A 26,376-nucleotide genomic window follows, 5' to 3' on the forward strand; every position below is an offset into this window, starting at 1 on the left:
ACAGTCCAGAGAGAGGGAAAAAGACTTTGAACACTCATCTGACCCGTGCTCATCTCGAAATTTACTATATATAAACTGAGCCAATGCTGCAGTGTTCTGGGGTGTTCTTATGTGATTTCCCCAAAAATTTGATCTTCTTTTAAATGATATTTTGGGGATATTCTGCATCTCATGTGATGGTGAATAGGGTACAGAAAAAAATTGTGGAGAGTGATAGGATGAACGGGATAAGGACACAAAGTACTATTAAAAATTACGAACTATAATAGTTTTATTTATATTAGTTTGTGTGTGTATATATATATATATAGTTTGTATTTCAGTATATTATAGTATTTTTTGTGCTTTTTTCATTTTTATTATTTTTGGTTTCATTAATATTTCTATTTAGCTTCAGTTCAACTTAAACATATTTCTTTTAGTTGCCAAAACTGTAACAAATAATATGCTATATCTACTCAATAAAACAGATTACAAGCAATATTATTAATTAAATTCAGCTTATAAGAAGAGTTAGAATTAAACCATTAAAGTCAACCGTTTAAAATGAGTAATCAAAAATATCTGAATAACAGACAGACGTCAACAAATTATGTGCTTTAGCAAAAAAAAAACACAAACTGACATAAAAAGCATGAGTCAAACTGCCCAACTAAGTGAAACACTGATCACCATAATAGTGACAAAACATTTTCAATAAAACATCAACATCTAAACCTCTATTAATTCTCTAAAAGAACTGTAGAAGAATGACAAAAATAAAGTCAGTCTGGTTAGTAATAAGAGAGATTTAACGTCTTTTAAATTGATTTCATGCAAGAAGTCAGTTGCAGTTCTTGTGTCTCTCTTTCCTTCAGTGATTCTGCTTGTTATCATCAGGCGTCTTCAATGTTAGCAATAAAAAATAAAGAGTTCTTAATTCATCTTTGACGTCTGTCTGTTCACAAATTTCCCAAATTTTTTCATGATGATAAATAAACCTCATCCTCTCTTGTCTTTTTCTGTCTTTCTGTTTTTCTCTCAGGTAAGAAGAAGGTGTCACTCTATGACAGTCAGGCTCCCATCTGCCCCATCTGTCAGGTGCTGCTGCGTCCAGGAGAACTCCAGGAGCACATGGAGCAGGAGATGGAGAGGCTCACCCACATGCACATCAGGTAGACTCGCACATCTATACCTGCCGTCTTCTGACAGCTCCATCAGTTCTTGTCACTGTCTCCCAAACAAATGAAGCACATTGGCTGCTCTCCCTCACATAAGAGTTAGGTCTAAAAATCAGCAGTGTGGACACCTGCTACTGGTGTAATGCAGCAGCAGAACAGGTGCTTTTTCTCCCTGTCATCCATCAGCCCACATGCGCTTAGGCCTTTCATGTGGCCAGGTTAAGCATGGTGAGATGATCACAGAGATCCAGCACAGTACCCATCATTCATTCACTGCCTGAGACTTTTAGACAGGCCAAAGCAGCCTGGAGCAATGGCCCAGGACCCTGCTGCTGGTACATCAACTTGACCAAGTTAAAACGCTGTGTTTTCACACACCGTTCGCCCAACCCAGACAGGAAGTCTCACACTGTGAGCTCAAAGGAACATTAGCCATAACAAGAAACAATGTCATTTGAATGTATAGGTCACAGACATGTCACAGACCTCAAGCTGCGAATCCGTGCTGCGTATCCCCCTTTTCCTTTTTTTAATAGATTATGCTGCTGGGCTTCAAACGGGGACACAGGGAGAAAGAGAGAGGGAGATATTAATTCTCAGCAGGATGTCTTTCCTGCACAAGTGTTATCCATCACACGGCGGTGAGGAGTTATCTTTTAATAATTAATAAAGGGCAGTGGGCCGCCCTCCCCTGCGGGCAGTGACTGTGGACACTGACATGGCTCTGGGCCTCTGTCGCCTCTGCCTGTTTGATGGTGGTGGTTATTTAAGGAAATTGCATCATTGCTCCCTGTCTGTCAGGGTTGGATGCCGCTCGGCATTACAGGCCCGTGATTTAGCCTTTCCTGCACTCCTTTTAACCCCTGCTTATAGCCACAAGAGTTATTTTCCTGGGCTATAGGCAGTCCAATCGCTTAATACTGATTTAGGACATAGAGAAGGAGAGAGATGGACTAAAAGAGAAATGAGAGATTTAGGTGAGTTTAGGTAGGTAAAATTAGATTAACTAGGAGAATATTCACTAGTTTGATAATATTCTATTACATCTTTTCCTAAACATACTCAAATATTTTCTTTGGCCATGCTTAAATTGCTGCACAATTTTTCTAAAATGCAGCCAATCAGATTAGTTTTTTTTATGTTCAGGCTTCAAAGGGATAGCATTTACATTTTGTCTTTATTTATTCATGTAAATTCCAAATTTTGTATGCATTTTTTTTTTTTTTTTTATGCAGCACAAAAGAAGATATTCTTGAAAAATGTTATTTATCTATATAGTGAAATTTAACGGTGTCCAATGTTGTTTTGGTCCCCACTGACCTTCATTAAAGGGGCAGTTCACCCAAAAATGAAAATGTTGTCATTATTTACTCACCCTCATGTTGTTCCAAACCTATATGAGTTTCTTTCTTCTACTGAACACAAAGGAAGATATTTTAAAAAATGTTGGTAACCAGACAATTGATGGCACCCATTGACTTCCACAGTATTTTTTTCCCTACTATAGAAGTCAATGGGTGCCATCAATTGTCTGGTTACCAACATTCTTTAAAATATCTTCTTTTGTGTTCAACAAAATAAAGAAACTCATACAGGTTTGGAATAACTTCAGGGTGAGTAAATAGTAACAAAATCTTCATTTTTGGGTGAACTATCCCTTTAAATGGACATCATCTTTTGTGTTCTGCTGAAGAAAGTAAGGCATACAATCATAAAAATGAACACTTTATCACATAGTATCTGGTAAGATCATGGTTGTTGGTCATCATGGGAATTTTACATCTTGTCTAAACATCTACTGTGAACTTGAAATGATCCCATTTTAATGAATCTACTACATTTGCATTCACAATATTGGATAAAATTGAGACGATCCTGAAGCACACAGACCAGTCACAGCATTGCTTTGTTGGTGCTCCTTCTATCAGTGTGGAACTCTGGGTAACTGCTGCCGTCTTCCTTCCCTGTATACTTCCTCCCAGGCGGGGCTCCGCTCAACACATGCTAGCACACACAGATCATTGGAAGTGACATGGCGAATTTGTGGCAATTTGTAGTAAATCTCCCTTTAATGATAGCGTTTCATTCTGCACCAAATGAGACTTGAGTGCATGTAAAATGGGGAAAGCTATTTAAGATGTAGCATTAGGCAGATGTCTGAGTGGATGCGGGTGAGTGTGTGTGAGATTGGAACCCACCGCCGCACTCCCCTCTCTCTCCCTCCCCTGTGGCCGCATCGCCGTGCCCCCTCTCCTGACTCGTCCTCCGCTCTTCATGTATGGAAATGGAAATCCATCATGCCCTTTACCCGTCTGCCTGCTCTGAGGGCCACAGCAATCTACATATTCCCCCACCCTTTCCCAACCTCTCCACGTAATCAATTTGCCTCCAGCGGAGCGAGGGAGATCCGGGTGGCAAACGACACGAAAAGCAATCTTTATCTCCAGCTTACAACCCCCCAACTGTCGACTGGCATTTATTCAATTTTCACCAGCTCCCTCTCTTTCGCTCCCTCTCTCTCTTCTCAGTCTAGCTGAATTTGGCTGCGAGAGGGGAATGGGATAGCACGGTTTGTCCGGAGTGTGGAGATTTTGAAGTCAGGTGCACACAGTGAATCATTATAAACTGAGAATTTGCGGAATTCATACTGTAATACATATGTGTGTGTGTGTGTGAAGAGTTCCATTGCAAAAAACTCTAAGTCCATCTGACATCTTTTCTTTTAAATTATTATTTTTTTTTTACCAGGCTACTATGTTTAGGTTCAGTAATTTCACTTTAATGGCAGTGAAATGAAATGCCTTATTTTCTTTTGCTGCAAAACCAGCTAAGTCCATGTGTGCTTTTTTTTTTTGCAAAAACCTCTAAGTCCACCTCTTTTGACAACAAGACATAGTAAAATGCCTGTTTCTGTCAGTTTGGGTTTACTTGCTACTCGCAAAATCCTGTACAAAACATGATAAAAACTTGCAGCTCGGCAATTGAAAGCCGGCTCATACGCGCACTGTCATATATCTTAAAATCATATTATTCGATTGACATCTTCCACTTGGTTCTTCTGTGGACTTAAAGGCTTTTGCTGACAAAGCAAAGTGGCGTTTAGCGGTTTCTGCCAACAAACTGGTATTTCTGAATGGGCTGACATTATTAATTATTATATTACAATTTATTTAAAAAAAAAAAAAAAGATATTTTAACAATTCCTTTTGTATTTAGTACAATGTCAAGATCAATTTTAATTTAATAAATTTTAATACCATACTTACTAATTTTCCTCACACAGGCAAAAGGATTATTCTATTTTGGATCTCTAGCTCAAATTTGCATGTCTCAACATTTTTTTTTTTTTTTTCATTTGAGTACACAGAATCTTGCCTGAAGATCACTTGCACAGTGCTTACATGATGGTATTTTCACTGCAAAAAGCCGTCATGATTTATGCATTATTGTCTGCACACAAGCTTTAAATTAACTTGTGTGTGCTCCATATACCTACCATTACATAATATCCCTCAGGTCCTATAGTTCAGGCCCTGTGTGGCATCTCTAAAGTAGTAAAGAGTGTTTTTCTGCCATTGGCCTTCACTGCATGTCCCACTACTGGGAAAAGAGATACTAGGGCGTACAATGAGTGCAGAGGGGGCATTTAGAGCGCTACAGGGTATGAAGTGTATCTTAGTGTTGTGTTTAGTTTTTTTTTTTTAGTTTTTTTTGACATGAAGAGATGTGTGAGGTCACCGAGATTCACCGTGCCACGCTGGGTGGATTTATGATGCCGAGGAGTCTGTTTATTATCTCACAAACAGCGCGCTGCCACCGATGGGGCAATTTATCCCCTCTCAAGGCCTGGTTCCTGATTTGTGTTGTCTCTTTCTTCTCCTCTGTCTCATCTTTTCTCTCTGTCCCCTTCTCTTTCTTTCCTCCCCTGGCTGTCAGATCAATCATGTTGACTGCAGAAAAGGCGGGCTTCAGGCTTATTACCTGAGTGGAGGGGCGGAGCAAAGCACCAAACCCCGCCTTCACCTGTCATTCATTACATTTGAGCCTCTTTAGCCAGTCTACACTCTGTACTGTAACTCCATCTGTCATCTTGCAAATCTTTTTCAAAACTAAATTAACACAAACATGGATCCGTGTTCTCTTTTTGCTCTTTGTTTTAGGGTGCAGGCTAATTCAGTTTCAGTGCAACCGTCTCTCTGGGTGTGAATGCATGATTTAAAGCGAACATGACAAGGGTGACTTTACCCTGTCATTGTTTCTCAGATCGTCATCACGCTGCTTCATAAACACCCAGCAGTGACCAATCTATGGGGCTGTAAACGAGATTCAGCAAGAGTGACAGACAAGGAAACAGTGAAAAAAAAAAAACAAGAAACAAAAAAGAAAGCAGTGGAAAGAGAGATGGCAGGAAAGATATTAATGTTTCTGAGAGGAATCCGATTTGATATGTCTTTCCCTATTGTCGGTGGATGCTTTAGCTGCCCCGTTTAATAATTCCTGCCTACCAATCAGTCATCCTCAATCCACAATGTCCACAAGGCAAAGATTCAATGTACAATCCACCTGCCAGACTCAAGACGGAGTCGCCCCCCACCCTTTTTTCTCTCTCTCTGCCATTCTCCTCCTCTTTAATACAATGTTTACAAGCCAGTGCATTGTCCTCAACATATTTCAAAGTCCTAAGTGCCTAAGGCGTTTCACTGACAAATCAAATAACCGCAAAATCATTTATTTCCTTCTGCCTTAGTCTAACTGCGGGAGGGTTGCGGTGGGGGGGATCAGGTCTGGATGGAAGCATCCATGAGAATGATTACTTCAATAAAAAAATTATAACCCAAATCTGCTTAGCAGTCGTACTTTTGGACAGTAATTGTTTCAAATACAGCATGACCCAGGGCTGCCTGGATTGAGTGGCATAGAGGATGGGTTTGAAACTGCTCTCGATCCCCCCCATTTTCCATCTCCAGATGATTAAAAGTGTGATTTGTGTGGCTTTGTTCTCTTTTTGTCTCGGCTGTCCTCTCGAAGGCCCGTTCGGGTCTTAAGTGAGGCCAACAGGGGAGCGCTCAACCTGACTGAGCTAAAGTGAGTGTTGATGGAGGAGACACATGTGGTCCGCTTCCTTAGGGGACAAAAGTTACATCTTTTCGAAATGACAGATTGCAGTTTCTGTTCAGTCAAAAGGTGATGGGTTTATAGCCAGTGCGGTGACACACGATCAAAATAGATCAGCCATCATTCCAACAAGTTGCTCTCGCACATCACATTCCATTGAAATTAACATCAGAGCACGTCAGCTGTGAACTTGTCCTGCTCAATGGCCATTTGAAGTCAATTCAAGTCTCATCGATTACATGCAGGGCCAAAAGCACCTAGACATTGAGACATTGGTCTTGATATTCAGAAGAGTGTTTTTTTTTTATGGCTGATTCCTAAAATTTTACATATGGTTTCCTCGATTTTGATTGCACTGTGTTGGTTATAGCCATCTGAAGCATTTTATTGGTTTTAGCCATCTCTCACAGTGTCTTTTTCCACCCACAGCAAGAACCCATCACACAAGGACATCAATGCGGCTCCAGGCACACCGAAGGTAAGATGGCCACCATCGTGGAGCCATTTTAAATCATTATGCTCACTGATAGGTTCAGCCACAATTAATGGCAATTAGAGCTCTGTTTTCTAGATAAGGATGTAAAAAGAGTCTTGTGTGACTACTGTATAAAAGAGAGTGGTCGCAAACTTCTGGCTTTATTTCCTGCACTAATTTACTTAGAGCTTTCAATGTTTCCTGACTGCTTATTCAAAAGACCTGGACATGGAAAATGATACCAATGTTTTTTAGTCTCATTGTCTTAAAAGGAGGAAGAGGCCAAGCGTATTTCCCTAATTAAATTTCCAACCACATCAATTCAATTATGTAGTGCAACCACAAGATTCACTAGAGAGTTTTGATGCACTATAAACAGTTGTATTTCATTTGCAGCAAGGATGTTAAATGGTTAGTTCACCCACAAATGAACATTCTGTCATCATTTACTCACCCCCAGCTTGCCCTCAAAGATATTTTTCAAAGTCCTTTGTTCTTTCGGACAAAAAAAATAAAACATTCTTCAAAAGAAAGAAAGTCATACAATAAGGGTGCATAAATGATAAATGAATTGTCATTTTTGTCATCCCTTTAAGCATGAATATGCATAATTTTGAAGAACAACAAATTTCAATGCAGAGTATTGCGACACGTCAAGCATTTAACATTCAGTTTGCCGATTTTATGATGCCGTGAATCTTTGCAAATGCCAGAAATACCAACCTCACATTCACTAAAGACATTCTGTAGACTGTTTGAGAAATACGTTTTTACTTTGTCCCAGAATAAATGCATATTTCTTGGTGAAGAAATGAACAGTTCAACAAGAATGGCGATAATAAACGTATCATCTTCGTATGAATGTCCCTCGTTCCAGAGGGCAAACCCTTTGGTTCGGACACACATTTGGAGAGTATGGAAAAAGCATGGGAGCCAGAAGACATGGGAGCAGGTTAGAGAACAGGCCGTGTGAGGCGTGACTGAGCATTCTATAGCGCACACTTAGTATTCCGTAGGAGTGTGTGGAAAATGAAGAGGCTAGCTAGGATGGTGGAGGGGGTCCATGCTTTTCCTTTAAAAGACGGTAAGAAGGCAGATCAGGCCCAGCTCGCTAGTTCTAAAGGGGATTAACCCCGGGCCGAGTTGGCCCGTCTTCACCCCTCTCTCAAGCCGCCATTGCCATAGCGACTCCATGCCAGTCTATGCGGCTCCTAATCCAACAGGGCGAAGGCCAACGGTGGTAGGCGGCACAGTTACCATGCTAACATCTGCAGCACTGCTGCTGCTTCTGCTTGACTTTCAGGTATTTTAAAGGAATTTGAGCTTTTTGAAAGGAATTTAAACATCATCTAAATGATCAGATATACATTTTTTTTTTGTAATTTGGTGCCACTAGCATAGTTAGCTAAACATTATAATCAAAATCTTTTTTGATATATTTATTAATCTTTTAGCAAAAATTTATGAACGGTAAGTGACCATTGAAAAGTTTGTGTTAAGCTTTTTTCTTTCTTTTTTTTAAGAAGAAATTAATAAAAGTAGCAGTTTACAATACATTCATAATGTTACAAAAGATTCTTTTGAACTTTTCATCAAATAGTCCTGAAAAAGTCCTCCACAAACATATTTATTTTAACATTCTTGTGCACCAAATCAGCATCTTAGGAGGAAGAATTACCTGCACTAAACTAGCCGTTTATGCATTATCACTTCTCATTGGACAGTGAAATAGTTAAACATCACATACACTAGATAGAGTAGACCCATGTAAACACTTAACACACATACTCTCTCTCTCTGGCACACTCCATATTCCCTGAGCTCCAAAGGTTTTGAGATCACAAATAAATTGTTTCCTGACCTTGCGATTCAAAAGCATAAGGAGCCATGCATAATGTCTAATTTACTGTCCCCGTAGAGAGAGGCTGCCATTTTTCACATATTAATATTAGATTACAGTTGTCAGCCACTAAAGCAGCTACCCCTCCTTTCACTCTGATTAATCAGAGCAGATTGTAAATACAAATATTTTATAGCCGCCTCATAAAAGCAGGACGGAGATCAAGACTCCCGGGAAAGTAAGCAGTATTTCCCCTTCCCCCTTTCCTCAGTCATTTGAGAAATTAAGTCAATTAGGTTTTCAGAAGGACAGGCCTGTTACATCTCCCAGCACACGTTTATAGGTGATCAAAGTGTCCTGTCATACCTTCTGGTGTCCTGCTTTCTCTCTGCTCCTGTGTCAAAGCATCCATTACTCTAAAAACTGATGTCCTGTCAACACACATAGTTTGAAGCCAAAATGGCAGTTAATGGTTATCTGTCAACATTTGTTCACATCAGTCACATTGTTTCAACACAGCGGTTTTGGAGGTTTTTTTTACCGGCTACAGAACCATCAGTTCTGTGAATGACACGTTTGTCTAGAGGATGGCTGCTCACCTCTTTCTCTTGTTTTTTGTGATTCTCTCTCTCTTGCTAGTCTCTCCTGTTGTCAGTGCACATCAAACGTGAGGGCGAGTCTCCAGTTGTGTCCCCGCTCTCCTCTGATGAAGCTCACCATTCTGACAGATACCAGGTGAGACTGCAAACCTCAGACGGAGAGAGTCTGTCACAGGTGCAGACTGACAGACTGTGCAGTTCTGACACTCTCCACACACAGACCGCTGAAACCCTCAACTCTCATGCAGCAATTCATTTCTCTGGGTTTTAGCTTGTTGAGAGTATCTCGCTGGGTGTTTTAAATTGAATGACGGTTGGTGCTTTACACTGTGAACCTTGATTTTTGTCAACAGGAAGTGAAGACGTTACCATAGATATTGTTATTACATTAAAATCGTAGTAACTTACTGTTGGTTAGCACAAAAGTGCAGTTAAAATGGTTTTGAAGGACATTTTATTTGAATTTATGTACAGTAACTGTATCAAATATAGCCATTTTGGCACAGATGATGGTTACCATAAGGGAAACATCAATTCTCATTTAATGAATTAAAGGCACAATATGTAAGTTTCGCCTCTAGAGGTCGCTTATTCAAAACAAAGGCTTAGCTTGATGACGCCTTGATTTTGCGGAATCATGGGAGGTGTTGTCTTCACGTACATCCGGTGGAAAAGAATCCGATGTCACTCACGTGATTCATGGATTCATTCGTATGTAGGGTAACGCAGTGCTGTTTTATCATATACATTTGTGAGTTGAAAGTTGTTATAATGCTACTCTCTGCGGCTACTATGAGACACTTGTTGCACACTGCAGTAAACTAGATCGATATTAGGCATGGTAAAACATGGTACTCACTGTAAATCAAGAAAATGAGATTTAAATAAGACTTACTGTGTTGAGCTATAATAACAATGATTAGTTTTCTGTCAATGAATGTATCCAAACAGTTGCTCACCTGTCTAATAAAACATATAATATTTTAAAGCATAGTTGGTGTTTCCATGATTTCTACAAAATAAAACTGGAAATCGAGAGTAACGTGGTTAAGATGGTTAAAATAAATAGCTTATTTGTCTGGATTTAAACATTCTCGGAAACATTTGGGATAATGTAAGTACACAAGTCAACAAAATATATAACATTGTTCTAATGGTTTTTGGACGTTTTAATCCAAAAATCTTACATATTGTGCCTTTAAATTACATTTTTCTTTGAAAATGAAAGATGTCAAATAACAGCAATAAAATTCGGTGTATATGCGTATCCAGCTTTTCTCCTCCACAACATCCTCCATCTTATCCTCAATCTCACTGCCGGACGTATTAATACAGGCTGAGATCTGTTCTGCTAATCTCCAGCCTCAGGTTTACTCAGGCTGTAATGTGTGTTCTGCTCTGATATGTAATCATCCATAGTTTAACCCTGGGCTAATCTACGCTGCCCCCGAGCCCCGGATATCATCTCTGTGCTCCAGTGTCCTTGACATGTTTGTTTTCTTCCTGCTTCCCCCCTGGAGCTCTGGCTCTGTGGGACACTTTACTCTGCATCTCTATCTGTCCCTCAACCCTAGAAGTGAGAGAATTTCTCAATTAAAACAATATCCGGACAGATCTTTTCACATTAGCTATAATAAGGCCCTCATGTGTGGTCCTGATAAGTGTTTCGAATTTGCCTCTAACATTATAAAACTAAAAGTAATTACTGATAAGCAGTGATTGTCAAGAGACTTAAAAAACATAATGACACTTTAAAGGAAAGAGTTTTGTAGAACTTCTCATTAATGAAGCTGCTCAAATGACCTTATGCTAATGATGCCTTTTTGCTAAAATTCATAATCTTCTTTTGTAACCTAATCTGTCTGGTGTGGACACATTAATGTAGAATATCATCATAAAATAGACTGACTTTCAACAGGAATGGCTCATGATCTTCTGAAGGGCCTATAGACATTATACACGAGCCGTTTGAACCTGTGCCCAACATATCCACGTCTGGCCTGCTGTGGTCAGCAGTATGCTAATTCTGTAATGGGGCTTACAGATGATGACTAGGTGATGTTAATGAGGTCCTAAATGGACCTGTGCTTATATTAAAGTTATTCTAAAAAATGCAAAATGCATTTTAATATGAAATAATCAATGAGTGCTTTCTGAAAGAATATAAGAATCTATATATATCTATAAGAATATTTTATATTAAAATATATCATAACTTTATAAGAATATATATTATACTTGAATTGTTTTGTCAGATGTCTTTAAAGTCTTTTTCTAACACAAAATACCATAAGGAATCACATTTACACAAGTTACATTTAGAAATACAACGCTCAGGTTCATGTAATTCTCAAAAAAATACATTTGTTTTTTTTATTATAGTGATCGAGGTTTCGTTTCCAAGCCAGAAGAGTTTGTTGAGAGCTCATATGAACAGAGCACAGATCATATGCGTCATTTAAATACTGCTGCGCCCCAGTGGCGAAAGACGGAACTGCATCAGTCGCAAGTTTTGACTCTGACGTGACGATCACATGACCGGTAGCAGTATGGCGGTGATGGCGCGCTGAAACGAAACTGCTGTAGTGAGCCTAACATTTTCAATCCTTATTCATCCTTCGTTAATTGATTATTGAGTCTCATATCGGCGTTTTGGAGGAGCGCTATCTAGGCGTCATGCTTTAGTAAAGCAAATGAGTTCGGGGAGTTGTGTCGTCTGCAATGGAAGAGGAGTTGCAGAGCAATGGCAAGAGAGAAGTATGTTTTGTTTACATCAGGGATGTGCTGCAGAATCCAGCGTAATCTAGTGATTCGCGCATCATGAAAGTCCTCAGAAATAAATGATAAATAAACTTAAATGACTGACAGATTTTTCCTTGTTCTCTTTTTTCACCTGCAGACATTTTTACGAGTGCGAGCTAACAGGCAAACACGATTGAATGGTATGTATATTTTCTCCCTGCAACAAGAGAAGTGATGTATTATGACTGTTTATCTGTTGACTTGTGCTTTTAAAAACGTTGTTGTCATCCATTTAATGCGTTAATACTTTATATCAGTACAAATTACAGTTAATATATTGAGAACTTTTTTTTCCCCAGCAGCCTCTTCTTTGTTATTGTTATTATTACTGTTATTAATTATTAACTTATCATTGCATAATAATAATTATTATTATTTTGGAATCAAAAAGTTGCATCAACAATCATATTTAAATTGTATTTATTTAATAGCGCAGCATTAAAGGGATAGTTCACCCAAAAATTAAAATAATGTCATCATTTATTCACCCTCATGTCTTTCCAAATTTGTATCGGTTTCTTTGTTCTGTTGAACACAAATGAAAATGTTTTAAATAATGTTGATAATCAAACGGTAGCCATTTACTTCCATAGAAGGAAAAAAAATACTAAAAGTCAATGATTACCATCTGACATTCTTCAAAATTACTTTTTTTGTGTTCAACAGAAGGAAGAAACTCATACAAGTTTGGAACAACACGATATCCAAACTTGTTTATCTATCCCTTTTAAAGGGTTAGTTCACCCAAAAATGAAAATAATGTCATTTATTACTCACCCTCATGCCGTTCCACACCTGTAAGACCTTCGTTTATCTTTGGAACACAAATTAAGATATTTTTGTTGAAATCCGATGGCTCAGTGAGGCCTGCATAGCCAGCAATGACATTTCCTCTCTCAAGATCCATAAAGGTACTAAAAACATATTTAAATCAGTTCATGTGAGTACAGTGGTTCAATATTAATATTATAAAGCGACGAGAATATTTTTACAAAAATAACGACTTATATAGTGATGGCCGATTTCAAAACACTGCTTCAGGAAGCTTCGGAGCATAATGAATCAGTTTTCGGAGCGCCAAAGTCACGTGATTTCAGCAGTTTGACACGCGATCTGAATCATGATTCGACACAGAAGAATCATAACACTCCGAAGCTTCCTGAAGCAGTGTTTTGAAATCGGCCATCACTATATGAGTCGTTATTTTGTACAAATATTCTCGTCGCTTTATAATATTAATATTGAGCCACTGTACTCACATGAACCGATTTAAATATGTTTTTAGTACCTTTATGGATCTTGAGAGAGGAAATGTCATTGCTCCCTATGGAGGCCTCACTGAGCCATTGGATTTCAACAAAAATATCTTAATTTGTGTTCTGAAGATGAACGGTCTTACGGGTATGGAACGACATGAGTAATAAATGACAGAATTTTCATTTTTGGGTGAACTAACCCTTTAACTTCTAGGGTCTGATTACATGCAGTAATATTTGATGAAAATAATGGTCTTATTTGTAGGGATGCGCCGATATGTATCGGCTATAGCTGGAAAAAGGCCGATATAACAAAGCGATTGTTTATTCATTAACTGCGTGAGCTGTATAATGTCTGTTGCATAATCCTAGCGCTGCTGTTCGTGCTTTAATGCTAATCAGATAACAAAAGACAAAAAATAGCACACTATTCTTGACTAAATAACTTTCATAAGTGTAGCGGACCCCATCCGAGTGACGACCAAAACTTTACCAAAAATAATCACCATAACAGATGAACAGTACAGAGCACAAGAAGTGCACATTAAACTCTCCATTGCGTTATCATCAACATAGAGCGAATTGCTCAAAACACTTATTACAACTAACAGTTATCAAATACATACAGATCTTATGCCTTTTCGGTGGCTGCTTAATAAACTGACAAACTTTAAATCTGCTAAATATCTCCGAAGAGCTGAGTGCTCTTTTTGTCATAACCCGTAGCTCCATAGTCAAGAAAACCTGTCAAAATAAGAGTCCTGCCTTAGTAAAGGTGATAGTGCAGATCTTATACATATTTAAACTTACAAAAAATATTAAAATGTATACAAAAACAAATTAGAAGATTAATCATAATAAAGTCTGTTACAATAATGGATTAATATGTATATACTTTATACAGTGAAGAATATTCAGTGCTATTTTACATTAGTTTACTTTATTTCTGTACCTGAAAACTACTTTATGTAGGTCTGCTGAATGTTAAATTGATACAATCCATGTTCATTAGAAATTATTTGATGATGCAGCAATAAACCTGATAGTATATTTCAATGCAGGTGTTTTTGAACTTTGCTTATTTAAAACATGATCAAAATACTATCTATTTTGATGACAAAATTTCAAATAAGAGAGGAAGTGACAAATATCGGTATCTGCCAACAATTGTTTGTTAAAATTGGCATCGGTATCAGCCCCAAAAAATTGTATTGTGCATCCCTGCTTATCCTTACTTATTTGCTTATTTTAATATTTGAAGATCAGTCTTGTCATCATTTAAAACAGGTAGTATAATTAATCAGTGTGTTTGCATGTACAACAAAACGCTGATAGCTGTCAATCAACTGACAACACAAGAAAATGACAAATAGAGCAAAAATGGATTATGCTGATTGGGTTTTGGTTAGCCCGTTTATAACCTTTACCTTATAAAATGATAGTTTAAGGGATTTACATGACATTCTGCTCGGTGAGCATTACTTAAAAACACTACATGCTCTGAAGACTCATCTTGCTGTTTTAAACTGATCACAGTGAGTCTGGTCATTTTGTATGGTTATCTGAACCTCAACCCATAGTCATTAGTCGGTGGGTGTGATGGAGCTGCTGCACCCGTGGGGAGTGTTGGTGTTGAGCTGGGAGCTCTCTGACCTGAGGCCAGTTGTTATTCTGGGTGTCAGTAACCGTCTGGCACGAACGAGGAGCTCCTCACCTCTCAGGGTACATCAGCCAAATGCTCATCAGCACTGGTGTCTGTCATGTGGCCTTGCCAGAAGCTTGACATCCATGTCAACCTCAGCATCCATGCTTTAAAACAACACCTATTTTATTTTGGTTAAGCAAGTGGTTAAGTAAACTTAATAGTGCCCCCTGCTTTGGATTTAAGAGGTTAATGATTAATTTTTTGTTAATTTAAACATTTATGTAAGTTGACATACCTAGTTAGTATAGTTTGTAGTCAGTTGTGGCCACATGTTTTTGCACTTCCCTTGACTGTAGCGCCTGCCCAAGCAGAGACTCTCCTTAACTCTTGGTTTTTTCATGTGTCAACAGTCGATGACCTCTGCTGGTGCAGGCGCTACGCCAAGGAAAGTTTCAAAAGTCCCCCAATCCCAGTGCCCAGAGGAGTGCCCCTAGCCCCTTGCTGCCTGCGGCATGGTAAGACCCCCTCCCCCCTTTATAGCAGCCGCAGGCACCATAAGGGTAAATGGGGCTGCCTTTGTTTAAACCCGATCCCGTGTTAATGTATATCACCTCTCATCTGAGACGGTGTGATTTCAGAGTGAGGGGCCGGCTGGAAAAACTCCTGCTGTGCCTAATTAATCTGCCTTTTTCCTTGCTATTTAATGACGCCCGTCTCCCCCACATTACCGTCAACGTGGCCGGTGCTTCTCTCTCTTCTCCCTGTCCTGGAGGTAATGGCAGCAGCTCTCGCCTCTCCGCCTCCAGTCCCCCTCGGCCCCATTCGCAATCACAGCCACCTAAAAATTAATGTCCCCACACGCCATTTGCAGTTAAGAAAAAGCGACAGAGACTTACGGCGCAATAGGCGCTGTTCTGCTGTGTTAAATTTCTAATTATGTGCTCGGGGAGGGGAGGGGGAAGAGCGAGACACCCTGAGAGATCCAAGCCTTGGCCGTTTCGTGCTCATCACCGATGTAACCAGGAGGAATTGGTGTCTCGGTGCAAAGGTCTAATGGACAGAGTTCACCTCTGAGGCCTGTCACGTCACTGTCGTGTTTTGCGACCCATCTTTCTTGCCTCAGTAAAATCCGTGACTAGAGATGCCTACTAGCCTCGAGCTAAATCTGTAAAGGATCCTGATCTGTGTGGGCTTTTGTATGTGGGCTTAATGCTCTTTTTTTTCCCCACCATGGCTCTGTGTGTATCTAATGATGTCCTTGGTCAAACACATTATTTGTTGTTGTTCCTAAGTTTTAATGTAAATAAATCTATATATTTGGTCAAATAAATTACAAATATAAAGTAATTTCTATGTATATGTTAATTACAAATATATAAATTTAATATTTATCATTAGAAAACCCAAAAATTTGAATTTCAGTGAAAATTTCTTTTGAATTTTTGGAGTATTCGGGTTTATTTTATCATCACCTATTCCACAGTTCGGTGCCAATTAGTGTTGTCAAAAGCACCGACTTCGGTACCAAGTCGGTACTGAAATTTTAAAAACGTAAGGCTTTGAGCGCTGTTGAGCGGATTTATAAACCTCTGATTGGCCATTGTGTTTATGCGCTCATCAGCTATGTCTGTGATTGGCTACAATGATCAACGCTTCAAAAACATGTTGTAAATAGACATCAATGACGTTCTTCACCAAGTGCTTACACAGATACATGTGGACGTGTTTGAAAGCAGGTGTCTATCAGCGAACCAGCCTGTTTTCATACACTCCCGCTTTCAAAACGCTTTAAAACACTTCCGTGTGCTTTCAGACACTCCTGTGCATCGATCTTTGTAGCCAATCACAGACATATCTGTTGAGCGCTTGAACACAATGGCCAATAAGAGGTGTTTACGAATCCGCTCAACAGCGCTCAAAGCATCACATTTTTAAAATTTTGGTACCAAAGTCAGTGCTTTTGACAACACTAGTGCCAATATGTATGTATGTTTGCAGTATGTTTGTGGTATTTTATTATGGTCACTTTGCTCCATTGATTTATCTTATGGTGTCTTTCTTTTCTCTTGTGCTGCAGCCCGGATTGGGAAGATGAAGCGCCGGAAGCCCGAGGATGGACAGGTATGTCCACTGTGCAGCGCCCCGCTGGCAGGGACAGAGGAGGAAATGAGTAGGCATGTGGAACAATGTCTGTTCAAGGTAGCTTCATAAACCCAGAGATCTGGGCCTCCAACCTCCTCTAGAAGCTTTGGCCTTTCTGCCCTCACCTTTCCCTGGACATCAGCATCTGACAAAACACATAAATATGACCAATTCATTTCTTATGACGACTATCATGTTGTACTACTACATGGGTGTCCAGGGAAGAGTTATGGGTTAGCTCTTTCCTGAAGTGTTCCTCCTCCTCTTCCTCCTCCACTTTAGCAGATTTAGCTGGCAGTTTCGGTGTCCTGAACCTACTGTAGAGATATTCTACATTATTGTCAATAGGTGTTGAGTTTGTAAAGAGGCTCAATGGAATCTGTTGTTCACGCAGTCTGACTGGCTTCCCTTTTCAGCCATTTTAGTGGTTCAGGATGCAGCACTTGCCCTTTATATTATATAGCAGGTTCCTCTTAACCCATCTAATCCAGTAGTTCTTATGATACTAATGTACTCTTGGTGGTTGGATTTGGGTGTTCTGTTGCATGTGGTTTGATAGCTCCTAAAATTAGACATCATTAGAAGTTAGTGGATTTGAAAGCGCTGCTTTGATTTCCTCTGATGTAGTCACACTTTGTGGTTTTGTCTTTTTATATTGAATGGACCGATTGAAGAGTGTTGGTACATTTTTGATAAGTGGTTTTGTTCTCTCAGAGGGAAGGTGCAACAGAAGAGGATTCCGCGGATGTTGAAGGAGAGAATGGAACACGATTTGAGGAGTACGAGTGGTGCGGACAGAAAAGGGTCCGAGCTACTACATTATTGGAAGGTGGTTTCAGAGGTAAGCGTTTTTTGGCTTTTTAATATTATTGAAAGAAGGCTATTCAAGGCTCTTTATTTGAATAAAACAAACAAAAAAACAGTACTATAAAAAACTATAATATTGTGAAATATTTTAATTTAAAACTAAAATAATATAAACTTTCTGATTTAGTGCTCAAGGAACATTTTTTATTCATTTTAATGTTGAAAACAGCATAATATTTCAGGGCTGTACATTAACTTTTTACTTTTTTTTTTTTGAACAATCACTGGTGCTATAGATGTCAAAAGGTAACACAGGCCACATAATTAAAGCACGAGTATAAAACGCCTGTTACAATTTCTGAAAACAACCATAAATAGTGCTGTTGTTCATCATGCATTCTATGTATATATGCAACATTTAGGAGTGACTGATGTGAGCAATATAATTTTTTCTTACAGTGTATTTATTTCATACATATATATATATATATATATATATATATATATATATATATATATATATATATATATATATATATATATACATACATACACACACACACACACACACACACACACACACACACACACACACACACACACACACATGTAATTTTGTTTTATGCCATTGTTTTTAAGTTTATGGACTGAAATGAATATGAATAGAAGTTGAAACTTAGATTTTTTTCATGAATCTTTGAAGTTCAAAAGAACTTATTTGAACCTTATTTGAAATAGAAATGTTTGTAACAATGACTTTGATCAGTTTAATGCATCCTTGATGAATACAAGTATTAATTTCTTTCTTTTAAAGATCACACTGACTGCAAAATATTGAAATATGAATGTTAATGCATATATTTGTATGTTTTATTTATATATATATATATATATATATATATATACACACAATGTTCTAAAAATAGCTGTCAAGAATCACTACAACCTCTAAGCTGTTTAATGAGGTTATATTCATTTCATTCTCAATGTACCCCGAGATCAGCCTGTTCAAGTGTGTTCATTTATAGGCTTGGCAGCTGTAGTCCAGACAAGGTGAGTTCTGGCAGGCCCTTCTCGGCCTTTAAGGAGTCAAAGGAAAACACATTTAGCTGTGCAATTGACCCGCCTCACCCAGTACAGAGATGTGTGTGAGAAAAATGGGCCGCTGACCCCTGGGCTTCCCCTGCTGCAGGAATGCAATTATAGCTCCCAACCTAACTGTGCTCACCTGGGACGTTCTCTATCACATACACACACGCTCCCTAAGACCCTTTTTGATGTGCTGCCACACTCATTGAAAGACTTTCCAGGGAATTCTAGTTGGTTCATAAATAATTTACCTCCTCAGATTATTTTTACACTTGGGAGGAAGTGTCAGTCATTCCTCCATACTTCAGATTTATATCTTAGAACTTTTCTCAATGTTGGATCAGTTATTTTGAAAGGGGTTTATTTTTTCAGTTAAGTTTGTGGAGCGAATGACTATCAAAAATTTCTCAGTTTCCCCACTCAGTCTTTTTTTTTATATATTTAGTAAAAGAGTTGGTTTCCTCCCTCAGTGGTCTTTTGTAAACTTCTGCACTCTTAAATGGAAAGGCTGTTCGATCCCAAGGAGAGAACAGTTTGCAAAGCTGTGTGGATTAAGAAAAGAAACGGAGTTGCTCCTCTAACGCCTGGCTAGACAGACGGTGGCCCAGATCAATTCTGCATGTGAACAGAGCCATGTGTCTGTACAGAAGCTTTCCAGCCCTTTATCTTCAGCACAGGCACCGGTGTAATGGCGATAGAGGGGGGACCTGGTGAGAAGTGACTCGGTGGCCCAGGGGCCACTTGAAAGCTCCCCCCAGGATACTCAGAAGGTGGATTTTGCCTTGAAAGCTCAGCTGAAGTCCTCAAGCGTTCAATCGGCCTGCATTGCAGAATCCCTCCAGCCCAGGGGGAGCTAGACTGAGGGGGGGGGGGCTTGAAAGGGGTCTTCAATGGGATAAGAGGGCTATCGTCTCTGAAGCACCCCCCCTCTCTCTCTTTGAGGACCCAGGAAAAAAGCAGAGAGGAAACGCTTTAAACCGAACAAAAAGAGCATGATAAGGGAAAAGAGAGACCTAGAGGAAGAGAGAAATCGAAGAGGATCAGTTTGTGGTGGAGGCCCGTAAGGCCTCCTGTGTCCGTAGCTTAGCAGGGCTGTTGTGCTGATGAAGAGATAGCGATGGCAGTCACAGGCAGAGATGGAAGAGATTTGGTGCAGTCGGGAAAGAAGAACAGAGGCCCGTCACTCGTCTTTGTAAAGAACCTTGAGAGATGGCTACTTTGAGCTCCCTCCCCGGCAGGCGTACATGGTAAATGCCATCCTGATTGGATGAACTCTGACCTGCGACACACACTGCGAAAGGCTGATAGATGTCATGGCAACGAGGTGGAGGAGAGGCCATGTTTCATGTCCTGTTTCTCTGGGATCTCTGCGTCCCCTTTCTTAACTGCGACATGAGACACCTGTCTGGAGTGACATATGTAGATTAGCACTTAACAATCATGGCATATGTAAATCAGCTTGCAAAACGTGACCCAACAAGGAAGAATGTGCTTTATGCATGTGACGATTAACATTTAAAGGAATACACAGGGTATTCTTTGAATTTGATGCATTACAAATGGACATTATTGTCATGCAAAGTATTGCAGAGCAATACAGGTAGATACAGGTAACATTGTGAGGGAGACCGTGGAGTTTTCTTATTCATCTAGTGTATGCTGTGAAGAAGAGGAGTAAGCTTATGTCCTAGGCGCTGCTGGGAAAAGAGGCGGTGCGATGGTGTGCATAATTTGACTGAGAGGCAGTTAGAGTGGCACTGACCTTTTCGGCACAGATTAGATTGCCTGCCAAGACCGCTTAACTGTAGCCCCAGCTTTCACAGTCAGGCACACTTACAACACTGCTCGGGTAGTTATACACCATTCAGGTGGTGTTTTAAAGTTGTATTTGCCATAGTAGGTGTTCCCTGAAAGTCTGCACTAAAGTGGACATTCTTCCTGTCTGTGCTGAATCAATGCTACATGACATCCTTCCTGCTCTGGTTCTATCAAAGCATTAGCCAGGATCCTTAGCCTGATCAATTGATTGAATTAACAGTGATTTTTTTTTTTTTTTTTTTTTTTTTTTTTTCTTTCTTCTTTTGACTGCTTATGGCCTGCCACATCTTCTTCTGGCCTGCCTACCATTAGTGGTCACAACAGTTAGTTTTTTTTTTTTTTCTTTCCCCATCTGGCTTTCTTTGCAGCTTGTCGACAGTGCGTTAATGAAATGTTCACCATCATTTACAGATTATGGTCTTTTATTTTTGGCTGACTGTGCACTTTACCCAGCTTCAGATGGGTCAGAGGGGTGGGAGGGTTATCTATAGACCACTGGAAGTATTTCCAGGATAGAATAAGGTGTGCTGATCACAGGATATACAGTTCATTTTTTAATGCGGTCGCACGCGTTTCCTTTTTCACTCCAGTGCCACAATTAACCCATACTTAAATATTATAAAACAATACAGACAGACATTCATAAATTATTATTATTTTGATCTTTCTATTGATCAAAGAATCCTAAAAAGAATCCATCATGGTTTCCACAAAAAAAAAAAAAAAAAAATCACAGCACAACTGTATTTAACATTGATAATAAAAAAATGTTTCTTTGGCACCAAATCTGTATATTAGAATTATTTCTGAAGGATCATGTGACTGAATACTGGAGTAATGGCTGCTGAAAATTTAGCTTTGCTAAATGCTATTTTAAAACAGTTATTTTACCTTGTATTCATATTTCACAATATTACTGTTTTTACTGTATTTTTGTTCAAATAAATGCAGCCTTGGTGAGCATAAGTGGCTTAGTTAAAAAACATTATCTTACTGACCCAAAACTTTTGAATGGTAGTGTATGTTTAGTAGTAAATTTACAATGTTTCTCAATGATTTATTGAAATGCTGCTTTAATTTTAGTGTTATCAATGGACATACAGCGCAGGTTAAATGAATAGGCAGTCATGTTTAATTGTTGACAGTAATGTACATGTACGTTACATGTACAGTAATGTTCAGCTGGCACGTACAGTTGAACCCCTGATTCTCTGTGCGAACAGCTTGGATTTATGTTCGCATATGTCTCTGCAGTCACAGGGACCAAATAAAACTTAAAAGGTCCCTTTTATTTGATCACTAAAAACCATCGGCACATTGTAAAAAGGGGCAAGCATTTGTGATGCATTTTATCCCTACTCTGCCTCTTTTGGATCCCTTTACGGAGAGGAGGAGAGACAGATCACGGCCGCCACATCCACTTTCAGTCCTCTTTTCCGTCAGTGTCTTACACTCTCCCTGAAGGTTGTAGTTATCCACTCCACACTGTGCAGTAGTCATCACGTGTCGTAGCACTTTGCGGAACGAGAGGAAGCACCGTTCTCCACTTCCATTTCCAACCTTAGCTCCTCATCCGTGACAAACCCTGTTCTCCAGCAGTGGCCTGACATCCTTCCATCAGCCCCTGAGGGGCCTGGCCCGCTCCAGCCTTACTCGGCTCAATCAGACTCCGGGTCTCTGCAGGCTGCTCCCACCCTTCAGGCTCCTGCCGATCCAAACTCTCCTTAAACAGAACTGAAGGACCCAGTCAGCCGGCAGCAGGAGTTTGTCTGTGCGCTCATCACTGGATTTATAGAAGTGCCACTCAGGCTGCACGCCCCAGTGCTCAGGACCCCACACCCTGACAGGCACCTGACACAACTCCCGTTCAGGCTGTCTGCGATGCCTCCATCTGGGCCTGAAGCACCAGACTCCTGGCTTGTCTTCAGTAATCTGGTCCTGCTCACAGCTAGAACAGGCTTTCTTAATTGGTGTTTCTCTGGCATGGCAAAACTGTCCTAGATTGGGTCAGTTACAGTTGGAGATGGTTGCTAGTGACAGTAGATGTATTGTAACATAATGAATATTATTGAATGTGACATAATTTAAACCTAAATTCCATTTACTGAATACTATTATTCCTCTCCTCCCTCTTTTAGGAACAGGCTTTGCCATGTGTAGCACGAAGGAGAGCCATGACAGCGATGCAGACCTGGATGTAGATGGAGATGACACACTGGAGTACGGCAAAGCCCAGTATCCTTGGTACTTCGCCAGTAGATGTCTTGCTCTTCAGTGGTGCTGTGGTGTGCACAGAAACAGTAACTAAAATTAGAAGCAGTTGTTCCTTAACTCAGGGTTTCAGGTACACTGAGGCAGACATCATTCCTTGCTCTGGAGAGGACCAGGGAGAGGCCAAAGAACGTGAGGCACTGCGTGGAGCCGTTTTGAAGTAAGCTGGACTTCACTGAGATGATTTCAGCACAGACTTTAAAATGACGAATAATAGCTATATGCTTGGCCCTTACACAAAATTTTTGTTTCCTTTCTGCAGTGGTGGCGTGCCGTCCAATAGAATAACGCCTGAATTCTCCAAATGGGCCAGTGATGGTGAGTTGGCCATTTTTATGGTGTACTTTTTTTTCCACAGTTTGGAAAGCCTGAAAATATCAGACAATTTGAAAATTGGCATTTTCAGGTCTGGCATTTTCACGTCTCACATATGTGTGTGTGTGTGATGATTTCATAAAATTACTGTTTTACTGTATTTTTTTGATCAAAAAAATGCTGAGCATAAAAAACTGCTTTCAAAAACCTTTTTAAAAATATTACAGACACCAAACATTTGAACGGTAAGATGTGGACTCTTAAATATATAATCCACTAGAAATTTCTTGGTGTAAGTTGAGTCTCTATAAATGATTTTTATTAAAAAAAAAATTCTTAACTAAAACTAGTAATTAAAAGATGTCGGAAACATTTTTGTTTACATATTTGAGTTGAATTGTTATAGAATGAAATGTTGATTTTATTGGCCCTCATTCATTATATATGCTCTGTTTGTGTCTATTTTTGCAGAAATGCCGTCGACCAGTAATGGCGAGAGCAGCAAACAGGAGCCCAGTTCTTCATCTTCGTCCTCCACACCGAGGACCTGTAAAAACAGTGAGATCGAGAAGTGAGTACAAACACACACCTGTCCGCAGTGGCAGTGTGTTTGCTGGTGTATTGGGGTGAGATTAGTTTGTGTAGGGACTGCAAGATCATAAATGATGCATTTAGTGTGCTCATCTCTCCAGAGCATGCTTGATCACAGGGAGTGGCCCAGAGTATTGATCCCAGGCAGCTGAGCCTTGTCTGGGCCTGACTCGACGCACAGCCTGGGAATGCTAATATTCCTTTAGACATTTCCATACTACAGATTTACGCTGTAGGAATTGTGCAATATTTATCACTTGTTGCAAGAAGTGAAGTCAGATAAAGTGAAAATGTTGGCAGGTCTTGACATTAAGCTTTGTCAAAAGTAAATCTTTTTTTTTACATGCACAAGTTTTAAAAAAATGTCACTTGTCTGATTTAAAAAAAAAAAAAAAAAAAATTTTTGGTGTAAATGTAAGTTATTCTAAAGCAATATTCTCATCAGTCTTCTAAACGTTCTTTCTTACTTAAATCAGCATATTTGTGATATTTTCCTCCTTAATTTGATTTCCAGGGACTTTTTACCTTTATGAAGGACAATTTTTTCCTAAACTTATTAAATGTATGTGTCAAATTCAAATGTCAAATTCTTAAATTAAGTGTACAATCAAACAACAGAGGAACACCGAGAAAGCCAGATGAATCTCTACAGTCCACTGAAAGTGAAGATAGAGGGAGTTTAGCAGACAGCCTCTATAAAGATAAATTTGAATAACCTGAGTGGGTGAAAGGCCGGTCCCTGTAATTCCCTCATCTCTGCGTCCTCATCCATATTCCCCGACAAGTGCTCCCGCTAAACTCTCCTCCCACTTGCGCGTGGGGGCCCAGCCCCACTGAATGGGTAATTGGGGTCAGAGCTCAGCTCCTGGTAGAAGAGGGGCTTATTGCCACGGTGGTGGTGTGACTGTACTCTCTCCTGGCTCTATCTCCCCTTGCTGTCTAGAGCCGGTCCAGGGTCACCACACTAGCCACAGACGTACCTCACTCTGCCTACCCAATAGCACAGCTGTCAGTCCACATGACCCGTGTCCTGTCTCTATATTCGTAGGGTTTTCCAGGGCATTGACAATTTTTAAGATTGTATTGTTGAATTTAACAAAATTGCCCATTTTTTTTTTTTTTTTTCTGAAAACAAGTTTGTGTAGTTGACACTTTTAGCGGACTATTTGTGATTTTTTTTTTTTTTTTTTTTTTTTTTTTTTTTTTTTTATTTCAGTAATATTTGTTACTTTAATTTATATAAATAAAAATTATAATTTTTTACATCTTTGCATTTTATTTTTTTTTATTTATTTTTTTATTTTTTTTAATGAAAATTATGAGTTTGCTTTTATAATGACTTTTTATAATACTAATTTTTTTTTTTTACATTTTCACAGTCTCTTTTTATATATAATAAAAAAAAAAAAAAAACATTTCTTACATGCAAAAAAAAAATTCATTGCCCTCTCTATCTGTCTCTTCTCTCCTCTGAGCCCTCTTCTCTAGGGAGAGGCTTCTAGTGTAGCTGAATCAATCTTGTGCGGGCGGCCATCACTGGCCCTATATTAAATATCAGGGGCGGATAACTGGTGAATAAGCGAAGCAGACCCGATGCAATTGATTTTTCTCGTCAGCACGTCGTGAGCACATTCCTCTCACCTAACTCTAGTCAAGTGTGCATCTGCGAATGGCTTCATCTGTTGCACAAGCTTGATGTCAGCTCCAGTCTGCAATTGAAATTGCGTTTGTTAACCACGTTTTCCACGACCTGCAGTTAAAGGCGTGACTTTGCACGCTGTTGCTTGATAAGTTTGACTGAGTGTGTGGAAATGAATGTTAGTGGATGATGTTATGAACACTGTGTGTCTCTGTCCGAGCGTGGGTGTGCGAGTAGGAGGATGAAAACGGACAGAACGGGATTCCTAAGTGGAGTTGCAGGAGCGTGACAGCTTAGATTGATTCATTGCTTTCCTCCGTAGAGACTTTCTCCGTTTCGCCCTCCCTCCGCGCAGAGCACTAGGCAGCCGTTTAGCCTAGCCGTTGCGTTGTATCGGGAAGCATTAAGTGTTTTAGCCGGCCGGGGTATGAATCACCGCAGCTGTTTGATGTCATAGAAAAGAGCGAGCAATGAGCACAACCCACCCGCCACCCGTTTTATTAGCTTAGCGCTTAGCTCCAGACGTGACACACACTCGTTTATTTAATATCGCCTGCAATATTTCTCCCAGTCTGTGCCCGTCCTTCTCGGCCCTCCGTCTGAATCTATCCATCTCTCCCCGACAGTAGAGCCCTCTCTTCCGAAGAGCACCTCTCCTTTCTCCTTCTGCTGATTTGATCAGGTATCACAGGATGTTACGCGATATTGTCTTATGAAAGGGGCCAGGGAGATAAATCTCAATGATGATATCATTAATCAAATCCTGAGGGGTCATGAGAAGGGGGAGGGAGGTGTATTAACTCTTTCCTGGC

The 26,376-nt window shown here is 39.7% G+C and overlaps 1 protein-coding gene across 8 annotated transcripts in view; it reads left to right on the top strand.

The window, feature by feature from the left end:
* The window catches only part of rnf220a (ring finger protein 220a), a 135,248-nt gene that overhangs the window by 96,916 nt on the left and 11,956 nt on the right, over positions 1–26,376 (top strand). For 2 of the 8 annotated variants that reach the window (XM_048163659.1, XM_048163662.1), the window contains 11 exons: positions 1,025–1,154; positions 6,705–6,753; positions 9,230–9,325; positions 12,089–12,131; positions 15,303–15,407; positions 16,970–17,091; positions 17,749–17,875; positions 22,887–22,983; positions 23,093–23,179; positions 23,282–23,337; positions 23,806–23,905. In XM_048163659.1, the coding sequence (XP_048019616.1) occupies positions 1,025–1,154; positions 6,705–6,753; positions 9,230–9,325; positions 12,089–12,131; positions 15,303–15,407; positions 16,970–17,091; positions 17,749–17,875; positions 22,887–22,983; positions 23,093–23,179; positions 23,282–23,337; positions 23,806–23,905 (1,012 nt within the window). Of the gene's footprint in view, positions 1–1,024; positions 1,155–6,704; positions 6,754–9,229; positions 9,326–11,697; positions 11,947–12,088; positions 12,132–15,302; positions 15,408–16,969; positions 17,092–17,748; positions 17,876–22,886; positions 22,984–23,092; positions 23,180–23,281; positions 23,338–23,805; positions 23,906–26,376 lie in introns of those variants that run through there. The other 6 variants (XM_048163661.1, XM_048163665.1, XM_048163664.1 and 3 more) reach the window with 4 other exon arrangements.

The sequence above is a fragment of the Megalobrama amblycephala genome, linkage group LG17 (genome assembly GCF_018812025.1).
Source record: "Megalobrama amblycephala isolate DHTTF-2021 linkage group LG17, ASM1881202v1, whole genome shotgun sequence".
NCBI classification, from domain to species: domain Eukaryota; kingdom Metazoa; phylum Chordata; class Actinopteri; order Cypriniformes; family Xenocyprididae; genus Megalobrama; species Megalobrama amblycephala.